The sequence below is a fragment of the Hermetia illucens genome, chromosome 2 (assembly GCF_905115235.1).
Source record: "Hermetia illucens chromosome 2, iHerIll2.2.curated.20191125, whole genome shotgun sequence".
Taxonomy (NCBI): Eukaryota; Metazoa; Arthropoda; class Insecta; order Diptera; family Stratiomyidae; genus Hermetia; species Hermetia illucens.
The window spans coordinates 130,750,591-130,767,640 of NC_051850.1; the positions used below are offsets into that span (position 1 = coordinate 130,750,591).

The window sequence follows — 17,050 nt, forward strand, 5'->3', positions numbered from 1 at the left end:
TGACTCCCAGCTTATCAAATACAGTGCTTTTTTGAAAAATTGCTGGTTCAATAAGTCAAAAACTATTTTCATTATCAAAAATGTTTTAAAGAAAGGAATCTGCTTTTCAATTAGGCTTTTTTGATTTTTCAAAGCAGAACTGTGTAAGAGCTAGAAAACGTGAAAACCAAAACAATACAATATTTTAGGTCAAAGCTTATTTGATACAGTTTCAAATTGTTGAATAAAACATGTGTGCTAACAATTATTATTTAGTTAGATATCCTTTCGCCATAATAATATCCTGGAGCCCATTTGGCATTGAGTTAACCAGCCTATATGTAAAACCAGGAGTATTTTTTTCCCCATATCACCAACAAGCAGCAAGGATTTCTTGAGGTTTTCTCGAAATCTAAAATTTCCTTATATTGTTATCCAACATTGCCCATAAATTCTCGATGACGTTTATATCAGGAGACTGTGTCGGTGGTGACATTACTTACGACCAGTTCCAACTCACCCAAGTTTGCACATTTCCGGACTTATCTTGGTGGAAGTGGAATCTTCCTGTACGCCCAGTTTTTCGGCACTTTCCGATAATTTTTTTCTAGTGTAACGAGGTAATGCACTTAGTTCAGTGTTCCCCCAATAAAAGTAGGCCATCAACTCCGACTACGGAAATTCAGGCCCAAACCATAGCAAGACCATTCCCATGCTTCATAGTTCTTTTGAGGTTGTCTTTGCTCACCTTGGTATTTACTTTGTGCCAGCGATAAGAAATTCCATAGGAGCCGAAAATGTTAAACTTTGACTCATTCGTAAAAATTACCACATTTTAAGACTTCTAGCTACACGACCGTTTCAACCATGGTCAGACGGTTTCAGATCTACACGACTTTCCTGATTTATCACGAACGTAACTAGCCAACTTCGGAGTAGCTAGCCTGGCCCGTAAAAATTAAATTTGGCGATTTTCTACCCTTATTTTCCAATAACTTTTTATGTACAAAAAGCTCAATTATGTGCTAGACTTCAGAGGTATTTGAATTGACAGTTTCAGCAATTTTACGAACACTGCCCTTTTTTAAAGCGGTTAATTAACAGTTCACACTGCTCCATTGTTGGGGGAAAACTTACCAATAGTTGTACTCAGGGTTCCAAAATTATAATACTTAAAAAGTGTGATCTTATTATGACCAAACACGACAAAAAACTCGTAAAATAAAAAAATACCTCCGAAATGCGCAACAACCGAAAGTGTCAAAGTATCAAATAAGCTGTGAGTTGTAAGCTGAAATTCGGCAATCTCCCAAGAACATCGGTCCTATATCCCATAAACAACATAACAATTTTCCCCTTATTCGAAACTCGTTCATTGAAAAGACATCTACACATCTACATTTAAAATTTATTGATAAATCCCTTGGTTTTGATAGTACAGTGATGTTAAATTAAAAAGAGTGACTGCATCGAATAAGCTGGGAGCCACTGTACATATATAACCACCATGACAGACGTTCGCAGGAAATATGAATTTGGGGGCACGAATAAAGTGAATTTGAAGCAAGGCATTTGTTCAGTAAACTATATAGTATCTTCGCTACGTACGTATTGCTTTATATCCTTACAGGGCGATAATAGATTATAGTGTTATAACCTTATTAAAGTCAGTTTGCTATCTGTCTGTCTGTCTGGCTATTTTTTGTCGATAGAAGCTGGAAAGCTTCAAAAGCTACCGCTGGCTTCTGCCAGGCGATTATGCGGAACTCTTACTACTACACTAAAACCACCACATTCTCCTTCCACTCTCCCTTTAGAACTCCCATATGGTATTACGTCACGGGGCTTGATCAGAATTTTTTCTGCATTCGTGTTTACGTTCGTACTCTTCTAACGTTCCGGCTGACTTCTTCCTGCCTAAGTTCCTTATGAATGGCTGCTAAAACCTTTTCGACTTCAGCTTATATTCGCTTCGCTTTCCACAAACAATACCAAGGTCTTCGGCTGTCAAGTGCACCCTAGTTGTAGCTTTCAATGCAGCAGTGAAAAAACGTATTTTAAAAAAATACGCCTGATCATAAAAACGTTCTCCTTCTTTCGCTAGATTATCAACAGAGTATCATTCTTTATATAAGGCTACTTCATCGGAGATTATTCTGTGGGTACAACAGGTTCGGAGTGCACTTCTGAGATACACAGCTCCAACCCAAACTGACCTTTATTTGGTAACATTCTCGCAATCAATGCTCCGATATTATATGCCTCCGTTGTTGCACACTCCGTAACCTTGTTACATATTGCTTTTGCTCCAACTATGATTTTCATGGTCGTCCACTTGCTCCGCTTGGTAATAAGAACTACTTTCGTCTTATGACTGCTTCTACATTTGCATAAAGCTCGACTTCTTCGAGGAGGTGCGCAAGAATCTTCACCCCAATATCTTCCGCGCAATCAATAGTAGCCACACCAGTAAAAAAGTTTGGCGTTACCACTCCATTATACATAATAATTCCCAAGAGTGGCCCTAGGACAGACCCTTGTGGGACTCCGTATGTGATTCGATATAATTTTATTCCATCGTCTGATTCGTAGCACAAAAGCCTGTAGATTAAGCAGTCGACAATGGTACGCACCAAGTACTTCGGCCGCCAAAGTTTGTCAGGGACTCAAGTATCTCACGAAATTGAAAGTGTGATCACTGCAGAGCATTTATCTTCGTCAAGTGCGGCCTTAGCTGTGTTAACTATCAGGCTAACTGCGTTAGTCGTAGACCTCCTCTTTTGAAAACCGAACTGATTCTCAGAGAGACCACTTATCTTCTCGGCAATTGGGAGTAATCTGTTGTAAATGTTCGTTCGAATAGTTTGCCACTATTATTTGTCTGGCCAGGGTGACATATGATGAATACCTCAGCAAACATATTTGGCGCTACTTTGACTGCTGTCCTGAGAGCCTTGGCATGAACGCGTCACATGCTCGCCGTAACTTTTCGCTGATCTGTAAGACCTTCTGCATTTCCTTTGAGCGCTGCGTTTCGCTGCAAAACTTCTTTACCGTCTCTGTTTATTTAAATTCTAAGTTTCCTTCCTAGTATAAGGTGCAAAAAAGTTTTCTTCTTCTTCGAAAAAAAAATATAATTTCAAAGTCCCTGAGTGTTTTTTTTTTAAGTTAGGTTCACGCTGCGCTCTTTGTCGGCGCACAGTACTCCGAGGAGTTGATTCGGTGCTCCGCTTGAAGAAATCCTAACTTACGAAGCATCCAAAAGACATTATTGCTAGCATGATGCTAAAATGTCTGCCATGTATCTAACCTTACCGTTTGAGCAAGTGCGCAGGTATTCCAGCCTCGATCAGCTCCACATTCAAACTGCTCAAGAGAAATACCTGGAAAGCCGAAGTATGTCGACAATCAGCGCCGATGGCTAATAATAAAGTCAGTATTGAATCTTTACCCAAAATGCAAATAAAGACTGGCGGAGAGCAGGTGAAAGCAGCACATTAGATAAGTACATCCTAGTCACAACTAAACCCTCGAGGAGCCCTAAATCTAACAAGAAGAAAGTTTGGCGAAAATTGCCAAAACATTTCCGATTAACAAATTCTCACAGAATCGATTCAACATCTTTCTCAATGAAGACAATGGACATTCTACTGAAAATACAAAATTACCCAAGTCTCCACCAATCTACTTATGTGAGCGTAACAGTTCCACGTTAGTTAACTCCTTAACTCAAAAGATTGACGCAACAACTTCTATGTTGTCCCAATGAGAAACGGCAAATTTGACGAGACAAAAGTCCAGGTGTGGAGTGAAGGCGACTATCGTAAAGTCACCAAAGACTTTGTTTGATTTGAGCCAAGGGCTAGTAGCAGTAAGTAAAGGCATTGGACCCGAAGTTGGCCCAACTGAAATCTCTGAAGCGCTCCCAGATGAAAGCTTTAAGATTAAATCGGTATATAACATTAAGAACTATTATTTAAGGTGGAGCTGGAGCCGCAATTTAAGAAACTCAGTAAAGGTGAAACACATCCCATTTATAGCTTGCATTATCTTTTACATCGGAGGATAACAGTTGAGGAACCGATGAAACGAAAAAGGCCTACACAATGCCTTAACTGTCAAGTGTTCGGACACACCAAATGATACTGTACATTTCCAAGTATATGCGATCCCTCTGTTAAAAAAAATGTGGTAACGGCGGGAACAACCTCACTGTGAATTACAAGGGATGCCCGGTGTTCATTGACGGTGAGTCAAAGATCCCGACCAGAAACACCGTGAGAAGTATCGCCCTCTTTACATTGCCTTTCTGGATCTAGAGAAAGCGTTTGACCGTGTACCACACGAACTCATCTGGTATGCTTTACGACAACACTTCGTGCCAGAAGAACTCGTGCGCTGGGTTCAATTGCTCTACCACGATCCAAAAGTAAAGTTCGAAGTATGGCGGGTGTACCAAAACCGCTTCGTGTCTCTGTTGGAGTTCATCAAGGAAGTGCCCTCTCACCACTTCTCTTTGTCCTTGTTATGGACACCGTCACACGGGATATCCAACGTCCAGCGCCCTACACACTGCTTTATGCATATGATGTTTTCCTAGCATCTGATAGCAAAAATGATCTCGAGCGACTTGTTCAAAAATGGAATGATCGCCTCATGCAACACGGTCTCAGATTGAATTTAAACAAAACTGAATTTTTGACGACCGATCCCCATGAAACAGGCACAATCACTGTCAGCGGCAGTGATCTGCCCAGAACTGAGCGATTTAAATACCTCGGGTCAACGCTATCAGCCAATGGAGAGCTGCGTTATGAAATTGCTTCATGCATTAACGCAACCTGGATGAAGTGGCGTTCCACAACTGGTGTCCTTTGTGATCGACGTATCAACGAACGTCTCAAATCTAAAATTTACCGCAATGTCGTCCGTCCAGTCGCTCTCTATGGTTCTGAGTGTTGGCCGACCATAAAAGACAATGAACGGCGTCTTGCGGTAATGGAGACGAAGATGCTACGTTGGGCTAGTGGCGTCACACGTTTAGATCACATCCGAAATAAGGATATCCACGATCGTTATGGGGTTGCACCGATCGTGGAAAAGTTGCGAGAGAGGCGTCTTCGATGGGATGGTCACGCAATTCGTGCAAACGAGAATTCACTTGCAAAGATTGGTCTGAACATCGAAGTCGATGGTAAACGTCCAAAAGGCAGACCTAAGCAACGGTGGCTTGATACGCTGGATGGGGATTTGAAAGCCTCGAGATTGCACCCAGATCAGGCATTCGATAGAGCTAAATGGCGAAGCCGATCACGACGAGCCGGAGTTCGAATGGTAGTAACATAAAAAGTATTCCTTGTCAACAGTTGGTTCGACATCCTCCTTATATCGGAGACTCATCCGGCTACAAATTTTACGATACTAAGCACCCTGATGGAAAAGGTTATGGGTATCTAAATGTAATTTGGCGGTGTTTCTAGCGATTAAATTATTTAAAATAATTACGACTAGCTTTTTTCTATTCGCTAGTGATATTTATTGATCTTGCAAATTCCAATATTTCGAGAACCACTTGTTCCCTTTATCAGTGCTAAGAAGTCCTCGGACTTGGCGGTTAAAAGAAAGCAAGTCATCATTACTTTAAATAGGTCATGGTGGTTCAGGAATCCTCATCAAAAATCGAGTATGGCGTTTGCACTTTGCTAAGGACTATATGCAAGTCACATCTATATACGCAGTAGAATGGGGGGATCCCTCTGAGATTTACCTTTTCTGTAGTACAATTTGTAAGTTTCTTCAACTCGCTTAGTAGAAGATTCATTGTAGCTGGGCACTTCAATGCTAAACACACGTATTGGGGCTCGAGACTGATCTCGCCTAGAGGCAAAACTCTCCGAGGTGCCATATCGATGACCTGTGAGCTCGATGTAGTTTCGAATGACCATACAACCTACTCGTTCTTCGTCTCCGAGGAATACATGAGGACTGGCAAGATCATTGTCTAAGAGCTTTGACCCTATGGTGAGACGTTTCGAGCGGAACAGCTTTTGTAAGCTAAAATAGGCTCTGTTGGCTACTCGGTTGCTCGGATTTCATTATCATAGCTGTTATCGGTTATGATTTTTGACCCTAGATAGGGGAAATTATCAAAGGCCTCAAAGTTGTAGGCTCCTATCTTTATTCTTCGCGTTTGACCAGTGCAATTTGACGTTGCTGGTTGGTTGGTTTTCGGTGCTGACGTTGCCACCCAACGGCCAACTGATCACCGTAAAATGCCTGATCTTATCGACTTTGGCATAACGAGAAATATACAAAGAAACCAACTATCTACACAACCTTGTTTTGAATTAAGTTGCGATCATTCAATGGTTTTCATAACTTTTCAAATATCCGAGTCTACCAAAATGACTGATTGACTAAAGTATTGAATACATATCTCTTCGCAAATGTGTCCTTGAAATCAAACATCGATCCCGACCAGGCTGTACATTGTTTCGCTGAAGTATCGACATCAGCTGCCCTGCATGCAACATCGAAGTCCCAATGCGCAGTTTCAGATCATTCAAAGTGTTCAAAAATAATAGACCAGCTTATAAGAAAAAACGACAGCTTAGGCGTGAATGCCAACATTTTACCGAACACGAAAAAGAATCTGGTGCAACAAGAAGCAGCAACATTTTCGCAAGACCACATTGACCACAAAAAGGCTCTTGGTTTCGACCTTATTACGGGCAAAATGGTCCAAGAACTGCCGAGATCTGCATTTACTCAACTGACACACATATTTAATGATGTCTCATGCCTTGGCAGAGGTTGAGCAATGGTTGGTCCGCTGGAGAATCAAAGTTAATGAAACAACATGTAGTCATGCCACTTTCACATTGGAGAAACGAACATGCATCCCAGTTAACTACAATATCCATCTTGACTTGGTGATCTTACAGATAATGACGAAATTAATCAGCTGAAGTTAACATATTTTGATAAACTTGCTTCACATCCAAGTAGCTTAGCCCGGAACTTATCGCATAAAATTCATTACCATCGACTAAAGAGGACAAATTTCTTGCTTTCATGATTTATTTATTAATATATCAAAACAAAAATAATTAAAACTACAATTATTGTATTTCCGAATGTGAGGTAGGGGCAGCGTCTGATGAGTCGCCTGTTTCCAGGACAAAAGCTTGACCTGTTTTTGTATTAATTTGCGCAAATTCATGCAAGTTCCAGCGTGTCACCTGAAATTTAGTCTTGTGTTACTCTTAACCATAATGCAGTGACAGTCCCCTTGGAGGCGACAATATGCCCACCAACTTCTCCGAATCTTGATCATGACCATGTCTTCTCACTAGCCATAGTCAGTTCGGCACTTCCTGGCCAAAACTTCACCGCTCTCAATGGTTCCGTTGCGCAAACTACCACATGCTCCCGGTTATGCTGTCCCAACCATACCTAAAACATCCGCAAAACTGGCGACCATAGTCTCTTTTTTAGTGGAAAGTACAGCCAATCCATTATACATCACATTCCACAGCAAAGCGTCCAATACTGAGCATTGTGGTACATCCACTATTCGACGCACTTTCTGGGGCCCTCCTCCGTCTCTTTTCAGGGAGTCCTCTACGAGAAGTAACTCTCTATTCAATACGTTAAATAATCAAGTATTTCAGCCATTACGCATTTAATTCGAGGCCAGTTAGCGAAATTAAATGCATTTTGCCTATCCAAAGTCCACACGTCACAACATCCGCCAAAATTCATCATCTCCCTTGTTAGGCTCATCATCGTTCGTGTGCATAGTTTAGTAGATAGTCAGTCTTTTCTATCATCTTCCCTATTATATACAAGAAACACTTTCTTTTAGGCAGGGAATGTTCTTCCTTCTGAATATGCTTGGAAAATGGGATATCCCGCACTCGCCGGACTAAACCTCTATTTGCTTTTCATTATTTTTGCAGTGAGGAACAGAGCGCCGAGCACCGATTTATCGTGGTCTTTCCCCTCGAAGCCTTCTTGTTGCTAATCGGTAAGTGCGTCGCAATTCCCAGCATTCTTCCTCTTTTGACCATTGCTACTGCTGCTGGAGTCTGAGTCTCTGAATTTTGAGAGACCTCTATGGCTAATGCCATTTTTCAGAGGTCCCAACTTTTCAAGATCCCACACATTAAAATCCCTTGCTATAAATTTCGGCCCACGTTCATTCGCATCCAACGCCAGCCTCCCAACCAGCTCTTATCAAGCGACATACGATGACGCAAAATGTCATGTGATGCGCCGAGGTAAGATCTTAGAAGATTTACAGTTCCGAAGCAGAGTCCGCCAAGGTTGCATCCTGTCACCGATATTATTTCTTCTTCTTATCGGTGAAGTTCTTCATGCCTCATGTCTTGTCCTGACTACGTGGAATTTAACGGACGGTAATATCTTTACTCAAACACCTCGACTACACTGATAACATCAGTTTACTCTTTCACGGGGTCATGGGCCTAGGCCAAATGGCTCTGGATTTGGAAAGAGAGAAAAGTAGAGTTGGACTGAAGATAAACACGAACAAAATCCAAGGCTCTTCTCAGTCTGACGGGTAATCGAGCATCGAAAGCATCAATCAATTTGTATATGCAAACGAAGAACTTGGTCGGTGCACGGGCCTGGTACCGGCATGCACTCTGATGGAATGGCAGAAGTGGCAGTGGATAGGCCACACATTAAGGAGGGGCGGCAATGGCATTGCGAAGAACAGAGGAAAAGTGCTGGTATGTCAGGAAATGGGGAGGGGATTAGCTGAAGTGTAATTCAGGGAGCCGCGAACGATATCGCGTAGGTGTGGTTGACGTGCTACAATTACGCTATAATTTGAAGAGTTTCTTGCTTAAATGTTTGTATTTTGCATGTTTTCCTCTGAACCACCTTCTCAGTTAATTAGCATTTCCGCATCTTACCAATTTTCGACAGAATATTGCAATTTTGTTTCTGACACTAAGTAGCTTACGGATTCTGCCAAGTTGAGTAGACTAGAGTTTTAAATAATGTATTTGATTTATGCAATTAATTTGGTTGGTTTCTGAAGGGCACATGCACTTAAATTACCTCGCAGCATCCATTAATGAATGAATGAAGCAAATTTTAAAGTTTTTCGAGAATACAGCAAAATCCTTTCACAGACTTCGCTAAAAAAAGATATTTTGCCTTCCAGGGATCTGCCCTGTGATAGTATCAGTAATACATAAACTTTTCTAGGTTGAATGGTTTCTGAGAAGGATGTTCCTCACACTCTTAACCTTGAACTTATTGACTCCCCACTCTTCTATTTCGTAAGTAGAGTCAGACATAAGAGTATTTCAGAATGTTCGCACTATATTTTGAGGAAAAATTCCAAAGGCGTATTTCACATGAATAAAGAGCTTCTCCTTTGAACCAGCACCGTATAGATTTGTTGGATTCTATGATCTACCAAATTTCGTGAGAACTACATTATTTTCGAGTGAATCTTCTGTCACATACAAAGATGCAGGTGGACCGAAAATTTACGTGAAAATAAGGTTTCATTCACTGCGCAATATTTAGAAAAAGTTAAGTCTTCTGAAAGTTTGTATGAATTCAGTTAAACTTTCGTTTACTTTTGAATGACATTTTGGATAAGCTTCTCAAATCCTCTTCGTCTACGAAATATTAAATCCCTAACACACTTTTTTCCTTTGCAGGTTGGCGTCACACGTTGTAATGTAGATGATTCAATAGATTCGACACATTCAGGTTCAACGTGTAATAGCCCAATGATTCAACAACGAGATGTTCAGCAACCTTTATTACAGGGTAAGTGCGCAATTTCAGTATTTCTCACGTCACAAGGGGATCACTTTAGAAAACGAAATATATAAGTATATAGCATGTGTAATTCTAGTTTCTAAGTAAAGGAAGTGATTTTAATTTCGGAAAACCGAATTATGTGTTCAAAGGGAAGGAATTCTTCATATGCACGTAATATGTTGCATCATGTCATGCATCGCGGCATCATAGTTTACACCGTAAATGTACAAAGAGCACAATGTGATACTTCCCATCTCTCATTCTATACTTTGGCTGCAGGTGAATATAACTACATAGTACAGAATATTGTACCGTGTAGACACATGAATATAAAATTGAGTATGCAGTTCTTGAAATCCTGGAACGCAATTTACGTATTGTGTGTCACTTGCTAACTTCCGTTGACGTTAAGGGTGGACAACGATATTCAAAGAGAATGATTGAAATTTTTATTTGTAAACGACTCCTTATTGAAATATCGGAAGCTCTCTGCGCTGTGTATCTAAATTCCATGCATTGTGTTGGGTCAGTTATGTGCATCAGTCATCTGAAAAATCGTCCTTTGAGTTCCATATAAAAGGAAACTGCAAATCGAATGTACAATGGTTTCAATTTTTGAAATTTTTCAATAAATGTTGAGAGTTGTATGATATGAAATACAATACACCAGATATTGTGCATTAACTTATATATATTTCCACGAATCCACGTACGTCTCTTCGAAAATAATTGGATACAAATTCATATTATATAAAAATTAAATCCCGTAAATTTTCAATATGGTTTTCGAAATAATTCATATAGTAACTTTTTTTAAGAATTTTTTAACTGATCTCATCAAATATTCATGCGTAACGTCATGATCAAGATAAAGCACTGATCTCTAAGAAAGCCTCGTGGGTTCTCCGCCAACCATCTTTACATTCCAAAAAGATCTTTTCAGAATTTGATAAAAAGTGTGATTTGTCTTCTTTAACCCCTAATCGCATTCATGACGCCTAGGAAAATGATCAGAGGTTGCATCGGGGATGGGGGATAAATTGGTACCCTCTGTGGGACCCACACTGGTAACCTCGGTGAGACCCACACTGGACACAGCAAACTCTTCGGGCAGCAGTGATGCACGAAAGTAGCGTAACACGAACATATTTATGGTGGGCAACGCCACACTCCCTTCGAAAACTAGGATCAGTCTGCCGGTATATCTACTAGGCATTACCCAAACTCAATGGACGGGATTTGCGAATGTACTAAGGAAGCTTAACATTGGCCCTCAATATCCGATAGTATCTACATGTGGTTTAGTACCTATGATGTGCACGGATACGTTTCGGCAATGCATTCGCAAGTCTGGTCCATTAAGTGTGGGTACTACTTATTAGATGTACGAGTACTTTGGTGCCGGTAATCGAATCAGCGAGAGAGATCTCAACGGAGCTAGTCCCTCCTATTCGAAGATGGACACGAACGGGGGAAAACTAGGGTGTATGCGTAAGATACAGTCCATTTCTGACCACTGCCATGAAAGTTTCCTCCAAGAATAGCAAAATGTCAGAAAGACAATTTATTATCCTCCGGAAGCGTCTGTGGAAAACAATTTTGGAGCAGGAAACGAAACTAAGATTTAACAATCAAGAAATTCGCGCCGAATGGCGGAGTGCACCGACGAGTGTAAGGACGATGTTGGATATTAGATACCAGGCCTTCAAAGGAAGGATCCTTAGGAAACTGGAAAACGTCGTCTTCATTTTGAAAGCGAAGAACAATGATGGTCTTCGAATAACAGAAAATAAATCAAGTTGCTGCACAATGTAACTCTGCGCGGAAGATAGTGCATACAGTGGCGATGGGACTACAGAGTAAATGCTGCCTGTTAGTAACTTCTCCTAGAGCTTTTAAGGAACAAACAGAAAAAAGAGAAGCCAGAGACGAGAAAAAACTGGTTTGATGCCAGGTTGTGCGATCGGATCTACACAAACTGGATACCGCAAACCAAAGAAGGTGTTAAGTGGAAAATAGAAGAATGCCTTGTGTGAAAAGATGATACCCTATATGGATGAGGACGTGGGTACTTCCAAATGCGTCAATTCTCAAAGTAATGAATCATCAGGTATTGAGTCGTTGGCACGGTATGAGGGAAACCTGGTTACAAATCAACCGAGTCATACGCTCCTAAATGGTTTCTATTACATATTAGACTAAGCTTATGTCAAAAAACATAAAAATTGATCAAATCACTGCCACTGGTTTGATTTCATCAAATCTGTGGTATTGGATCAGTTGAGGGGGATGTTTTATAATTAAAGATCCATGAAACCGAGAACCTGTGATCAGACGTCAAAACTGTTAGAGGCAAGTATGGTGAGCCAATTCTGTTCTCAGGACTAGTTACGGTCACCTTACAATACTCGATTAATGGCGAGAGGAAAAACGTCATATTTGCCTATGGTTACTTACCCTATGATTATTTCAGTCCTCCACCGACGCAAAAACCAAGCCATCTTATAGCGTATGGAGAATCAAGTAGTCTCGCATTCAAAATAGGTATCGATGCGAAAGCTAAATATATTCGCTGAGGTGATAGCAAATGCAATCCTAAAGGAAAGAAACTATTTGATTTTATTACTTCAGCTGGTCTTGCTGCTACAAACGTAAGATGCGCCTCTACATGCATGGGGCCAAGAAAAAATCAAGTATTTAACCTAAGAATCTGCACTTCAAAGGTATTAGAGTTGGTTATAGACTGGCGGACACTCAATAAAGTCTCACTGTCAGATCACCGACACCTATAATTCAATCTGGCGATTGCGGGCGAAAAGACTGTAATACAAAGATGGAAAATTCAATGAACTTCTTGGAAACAAAGTGCAGCTTCTTAGGCGAACAAGGACTCCTTAGCAATATAAGATCAATTGGGGCCTTGCTATGAGAGAAATTTGCCCCATTTTCTGAAGCGAATGCGGTAAAATGGTTCCCTAATGGAACCAAGAACTACAAAAGTGGTTAAACTGGTTTGAATTAGGAAGCACTGAGTTAGCCAAAGTTCTAAGTAAAAGATTGATTTGGAAGCTTGTTTCCTTTATTGGCTTATAAAGGAAACTACCTTCCAAACCAACCTTTGGTTATAATGGTTAAACTTTTCGAACTTACTGCATGAATATTACAGGCTGTGAGGAACAGCAAGGCGAAAGAAATACTCCAAGTCTGTGTAGAGGTTTTAAAAGGGATGAGTCGGCCAAGTTGGACTTTCTTAGAAAACCGGGTGCAACTTTCACTGACTCCAGAGTCCAATCAGTACAGGCTGTCATGGAAGGCCACCATCCGGAACAACCGGTAACAGAACTGCATGAAAGTGTTACAAGGGAAATACGAACACGGCGAGAAAGGTTATTTTCAATAGAGAAGTAAGAGCTATCACATCGATGGCATCTATCCAGCGATGCCAAAAGAAAGGCATTGAGCCACTCCAGCAGCTTCTAAGAAATACTTTGTGGTATGTTTTGATCCAGGCTATGTGTATACCCCTTGGCAGAAGCTTAAGGCAGTCTTCATACCGATCCCTGGTGAAAATGATTGTTTAAATCAAAAGAACTTAAGACGAATCAATTTGACCTTTTCTTACTGAAACGCGACAAATTTACACCCACTAAATGAAACCCAACATGCTTACCAAAGTGGAAAGTCCTCTTCATGCCTTGAAATAGCAGAAGAAATTCTGAAAGGCAAGTACGCGATGGGGGGTATTCGTGAACGTTGGAGTAGCGTATAACCCTGTGTCGTCCCAAAAACATTGTGGCATCGCCAAAGAGCATGATGCCGATGATGCTTTAAGAAGTCGATCTTTGTCACATCAACGGCGGGCTTGCTGCGTGCTAAAGTGGGTGTCGACCCCACCCCTTTTCTCAGAAATCATTACCTATTCGTATAAAAGGTGATGTAAAGGTGGCAATTCTACGTTGGGGGGTGTAAATATCAAATAAAAGGTTTCGATTACTTCTTTCCAAATCACGTCTTAGTTTTGAAGCTGATTGCGAAACCAGCGAGTGAGGGGGTCATAGAAGGATAAAATTAAGGGGACATTCTCGGAAACCACCCACCAGAAATATCTAAAAAAAATCATGATGATGCGTCTATATGGCATCTAGGTCCCGAAATATCCTCAACACCGATATCTGCTCAAATAGAGTTAATAATACTACATTATGAATATTTTTTTTAATTTACTGTTCATCCTAGACCCGTAAAATTTAGCATTAACATAGGCTGTAACATGCAGGAAACCTTGGTGGAAATCATATTATTATTAACAAAGTTGCAGTAGGTCAAAGTTGCCTCTTTTACGTCAAATGGTACTCTCTAAGAAGTAAAATGTCAGTACCACATCAAATTGAATACCAGGTATGTTTACCGGATATACACTTCAGGTATAAAAAGTTTTGGGTTTCTTTGTCAGGTCCCTCGTATACAAAACAATTTCACTTGTACACAGTTTAAAATTAAATTGTAAACTATTCTAAACTTCATACATTATTGGTCAGGTGACTTGTATCGGCTTTCCCAACTTTTTGCCTCGAACTCTTTTTTATTGTACCTATCTCAATTTCAAATCTGATTATCCTGTGATCTCACTTAGAGAGTTCTTTCAAGACACTTAAATCCCGTAATAGCTCACCCAAGAATATTCCCTAGGACAAAAAAGCAAGCGATGGCGGCTTTACGGTTTCTTACCATGCAGAGGCAAATCGTCAGACGCTGCCTCACCTCTGCCCTGGGAGAAGCGTGACCGTAGCGGCTCGCAGATGTTAAGTGCTCCTTTATATAATTCGTAGAACACGACATGCCTATGAATTATATTGAGCGCAAATCCGCCTTATTGACCAGAGCTTGGCCAGAGCTGAAATATTCGCTTTGAGAATGATGGGGTCCTAAGTCCGCATCAACTTAATGCTGGACCGGACCAAGAACCCTAGGATTACGTCTAGAACCTCTTGAATGGTCGCAATGACTTGTTCCGGTGGGATCCACGACTAATTCAGAAGATTTCCTACTGGAATTGGAAGGTCTTAGGTCAGGAGCCTTTTTTAAAATGAATGCGAGCCCAAAGTACCGCATATAACCCACTTACCTTTTCACTCCTGACCCGGATCTTCAAACGGTACACCCAGAGTTCTTGGGGCAAAAATGTTCCGATGTCACGCTTAGAAATTGGGCTTGTCCTTTGAGGTATCATTCTTTGGTTTTGTAAGTAGTACGACACTTGTTGCTTTTGATTGCCACAGAGATCGGTCATCCACTACGATTGCGATAATTTTTTCTTTGTTTTCTAAGCAATCTTATAGCCCCTTGTGAAGACCCAAGTGATTTAGAAGCTTCTTAGTCTTTATTGTTGCGTCTCCGGGATGATATACTAGGGTTTCGCAATGACATACGAGGGGTTTGAAATAGATTTGTCTTTGATAAAGCATGAAAGATCAGAGTATTAAAGAGTACCTCCTCGAGATATCACTAGGATACATTTTTCCAGACGGCATGGTGGAAGGATAATCACATTGATGAAATTCCGAAGCACAAACCTGTCATGGAATCATTGACTATATTATATAACACCTCCATTCCAAGTCATGAAGCTTTGACAAAGCTCCACACTTGATTTAAGCATTTTATTTAAACACAAATTATAATAATAATAATCGTTGGTGCAGTAGTTGAACTGGATAAGGGACTTGAACTGTGTTAGAGCACTTCATTCAAGACCGCAATGGTATACTACAGGATTACAGTACCATATAGTAGGCAATGTGGTCAGTATTGCGCTCGTCCGGGGTTATTATCCTGATTTGACTCAGGTACTCATTCACAGCTGAGTCGACTGGTATCTAACGTAAAATCACAATACAAATCTCACTGCCACCAGTGAGATTTGAACCTCGACTTTCCGTACGACAGCGTTGTGCTCTAACTACTAAGAAAATAATATTAATATACAAGGGGTAGCTTCCTCCAAACTACAATTTTTAGTTTTAAATGTAAATATATATTTCGGGAGCGACTTACCCCCTTCATCAGTGAAAAGCTTTGTACTGTATATATTAATTTTAGGCTAGACTACAAGTAGCAGAAAAAAATCTAATGTTTTACTAAAAAATAAAAATATTATTATCTGTTTGTCTGTCACACACACTTTTCTTGCAAAAAGTTATAGCTTCAGTCGCGCGCTTTGAAATCCACAGCATCATCATCATCAACGGCGCGACAATCGGTATCCGATCTAGGCCTGCCTTAATAAGGAACTCCAGACATCCCGGTTTTGCGCCGAGGTCCACCAATTCGATATTCCTAACAGCTGTCTGGCGTCTTCACCTACGCCATCGCTCCATCTTAAGCAGGGTCTGCCTCGTCTTCTTTTTCTACCATAGATAATGCCCTTATAGACTTTCCGGGTGGGATCATCCTCATCCATACGGATTAAGTCATCCGCCCACCGTAACTTATTGACCCGGATTTTATCCACAACCGGATGGTCATGGTATCGCTCATAGATTTCGTCATTGTGTAGGCTACGGAATCGTCCATCCTCATGTAGGGGGCCAAACATTTTTCGGAGGATTCTTCTCTCGAACGCGGCCAAAAGTTCGCAATTTTTCTTGCTAAGAACCCAAGTTTCTGAGTCTTGTACAGTAAGAGCTTTGACCCTATGCTGAAATAGGCTCTGTTGGCTGATAACAACCGTGTGCGGATTTCATAATTACAGTTGTTGTTGGTTGTGATTTTCGATACTAGATAGGAGAAATTATCAACGGTCTCAAAGTTGTATTCTCCTATCCTTATTCTTCCCGTTTGACCATTCATTGATGTGCAGCCCAAGATTTCACGCCACCTGCTTGATCTGGATGAAGGCAGTTTGTACATCTCGGGTGGTTCTTCCCATGATGTCGATATCGTCAGCATAGGCCAGTAGTTGGGTGGACTTGAAGAGAATCGTACCCCTTGCATTTACCTCATCATCGCAGATCACTTTCTCGACGGCCAGGTTAAAGAGGACACATGATAGAGCATCCCCTTGTCGTAGACCGTTGCTGATGACGAATGGTCTCGAGAGAGATCCTGCTGCTTTTATCTGGCCTCGCACATTGGTCAGGGTCAGCCTAGTCAGTCTTATTAATTTCGTCGGAATACCGAATTCTCTCATGGCCGTGTACAGTTTTACCCTGGCTATGCTATCATAGGCGGCTTTAAAGTTGATGAACAGATGGTGCAACTG

At 40.9% G+C, this 17,050-nt stretch overlaps 1 protein-coding gene across 3 annotated transcripts in view; it reads left to right on the forward strand.

The window, feature by feature from the left end:
• Positions 1-17,050, forward strand: part of LOC119649701 (adenylate cyclase type 6) — a 518,692-nt gene that overhangs the window by 393,566 nt on the left and 108,076 nt on the right. For all 3 annotated transcript variants that reach the window (XM_038051969.1, XM_038051970.1, XM_038051971.1), the window contains one exon: positions 9,684-9,795. In XM_038051969.1, the coding sequence (XP_037907897.1) occupies positions 9,684-9,795 (112 nt within the window). The remainder of the gene's footprint in view (positions 1-9,683; positions 9,796-17,050) is intronic.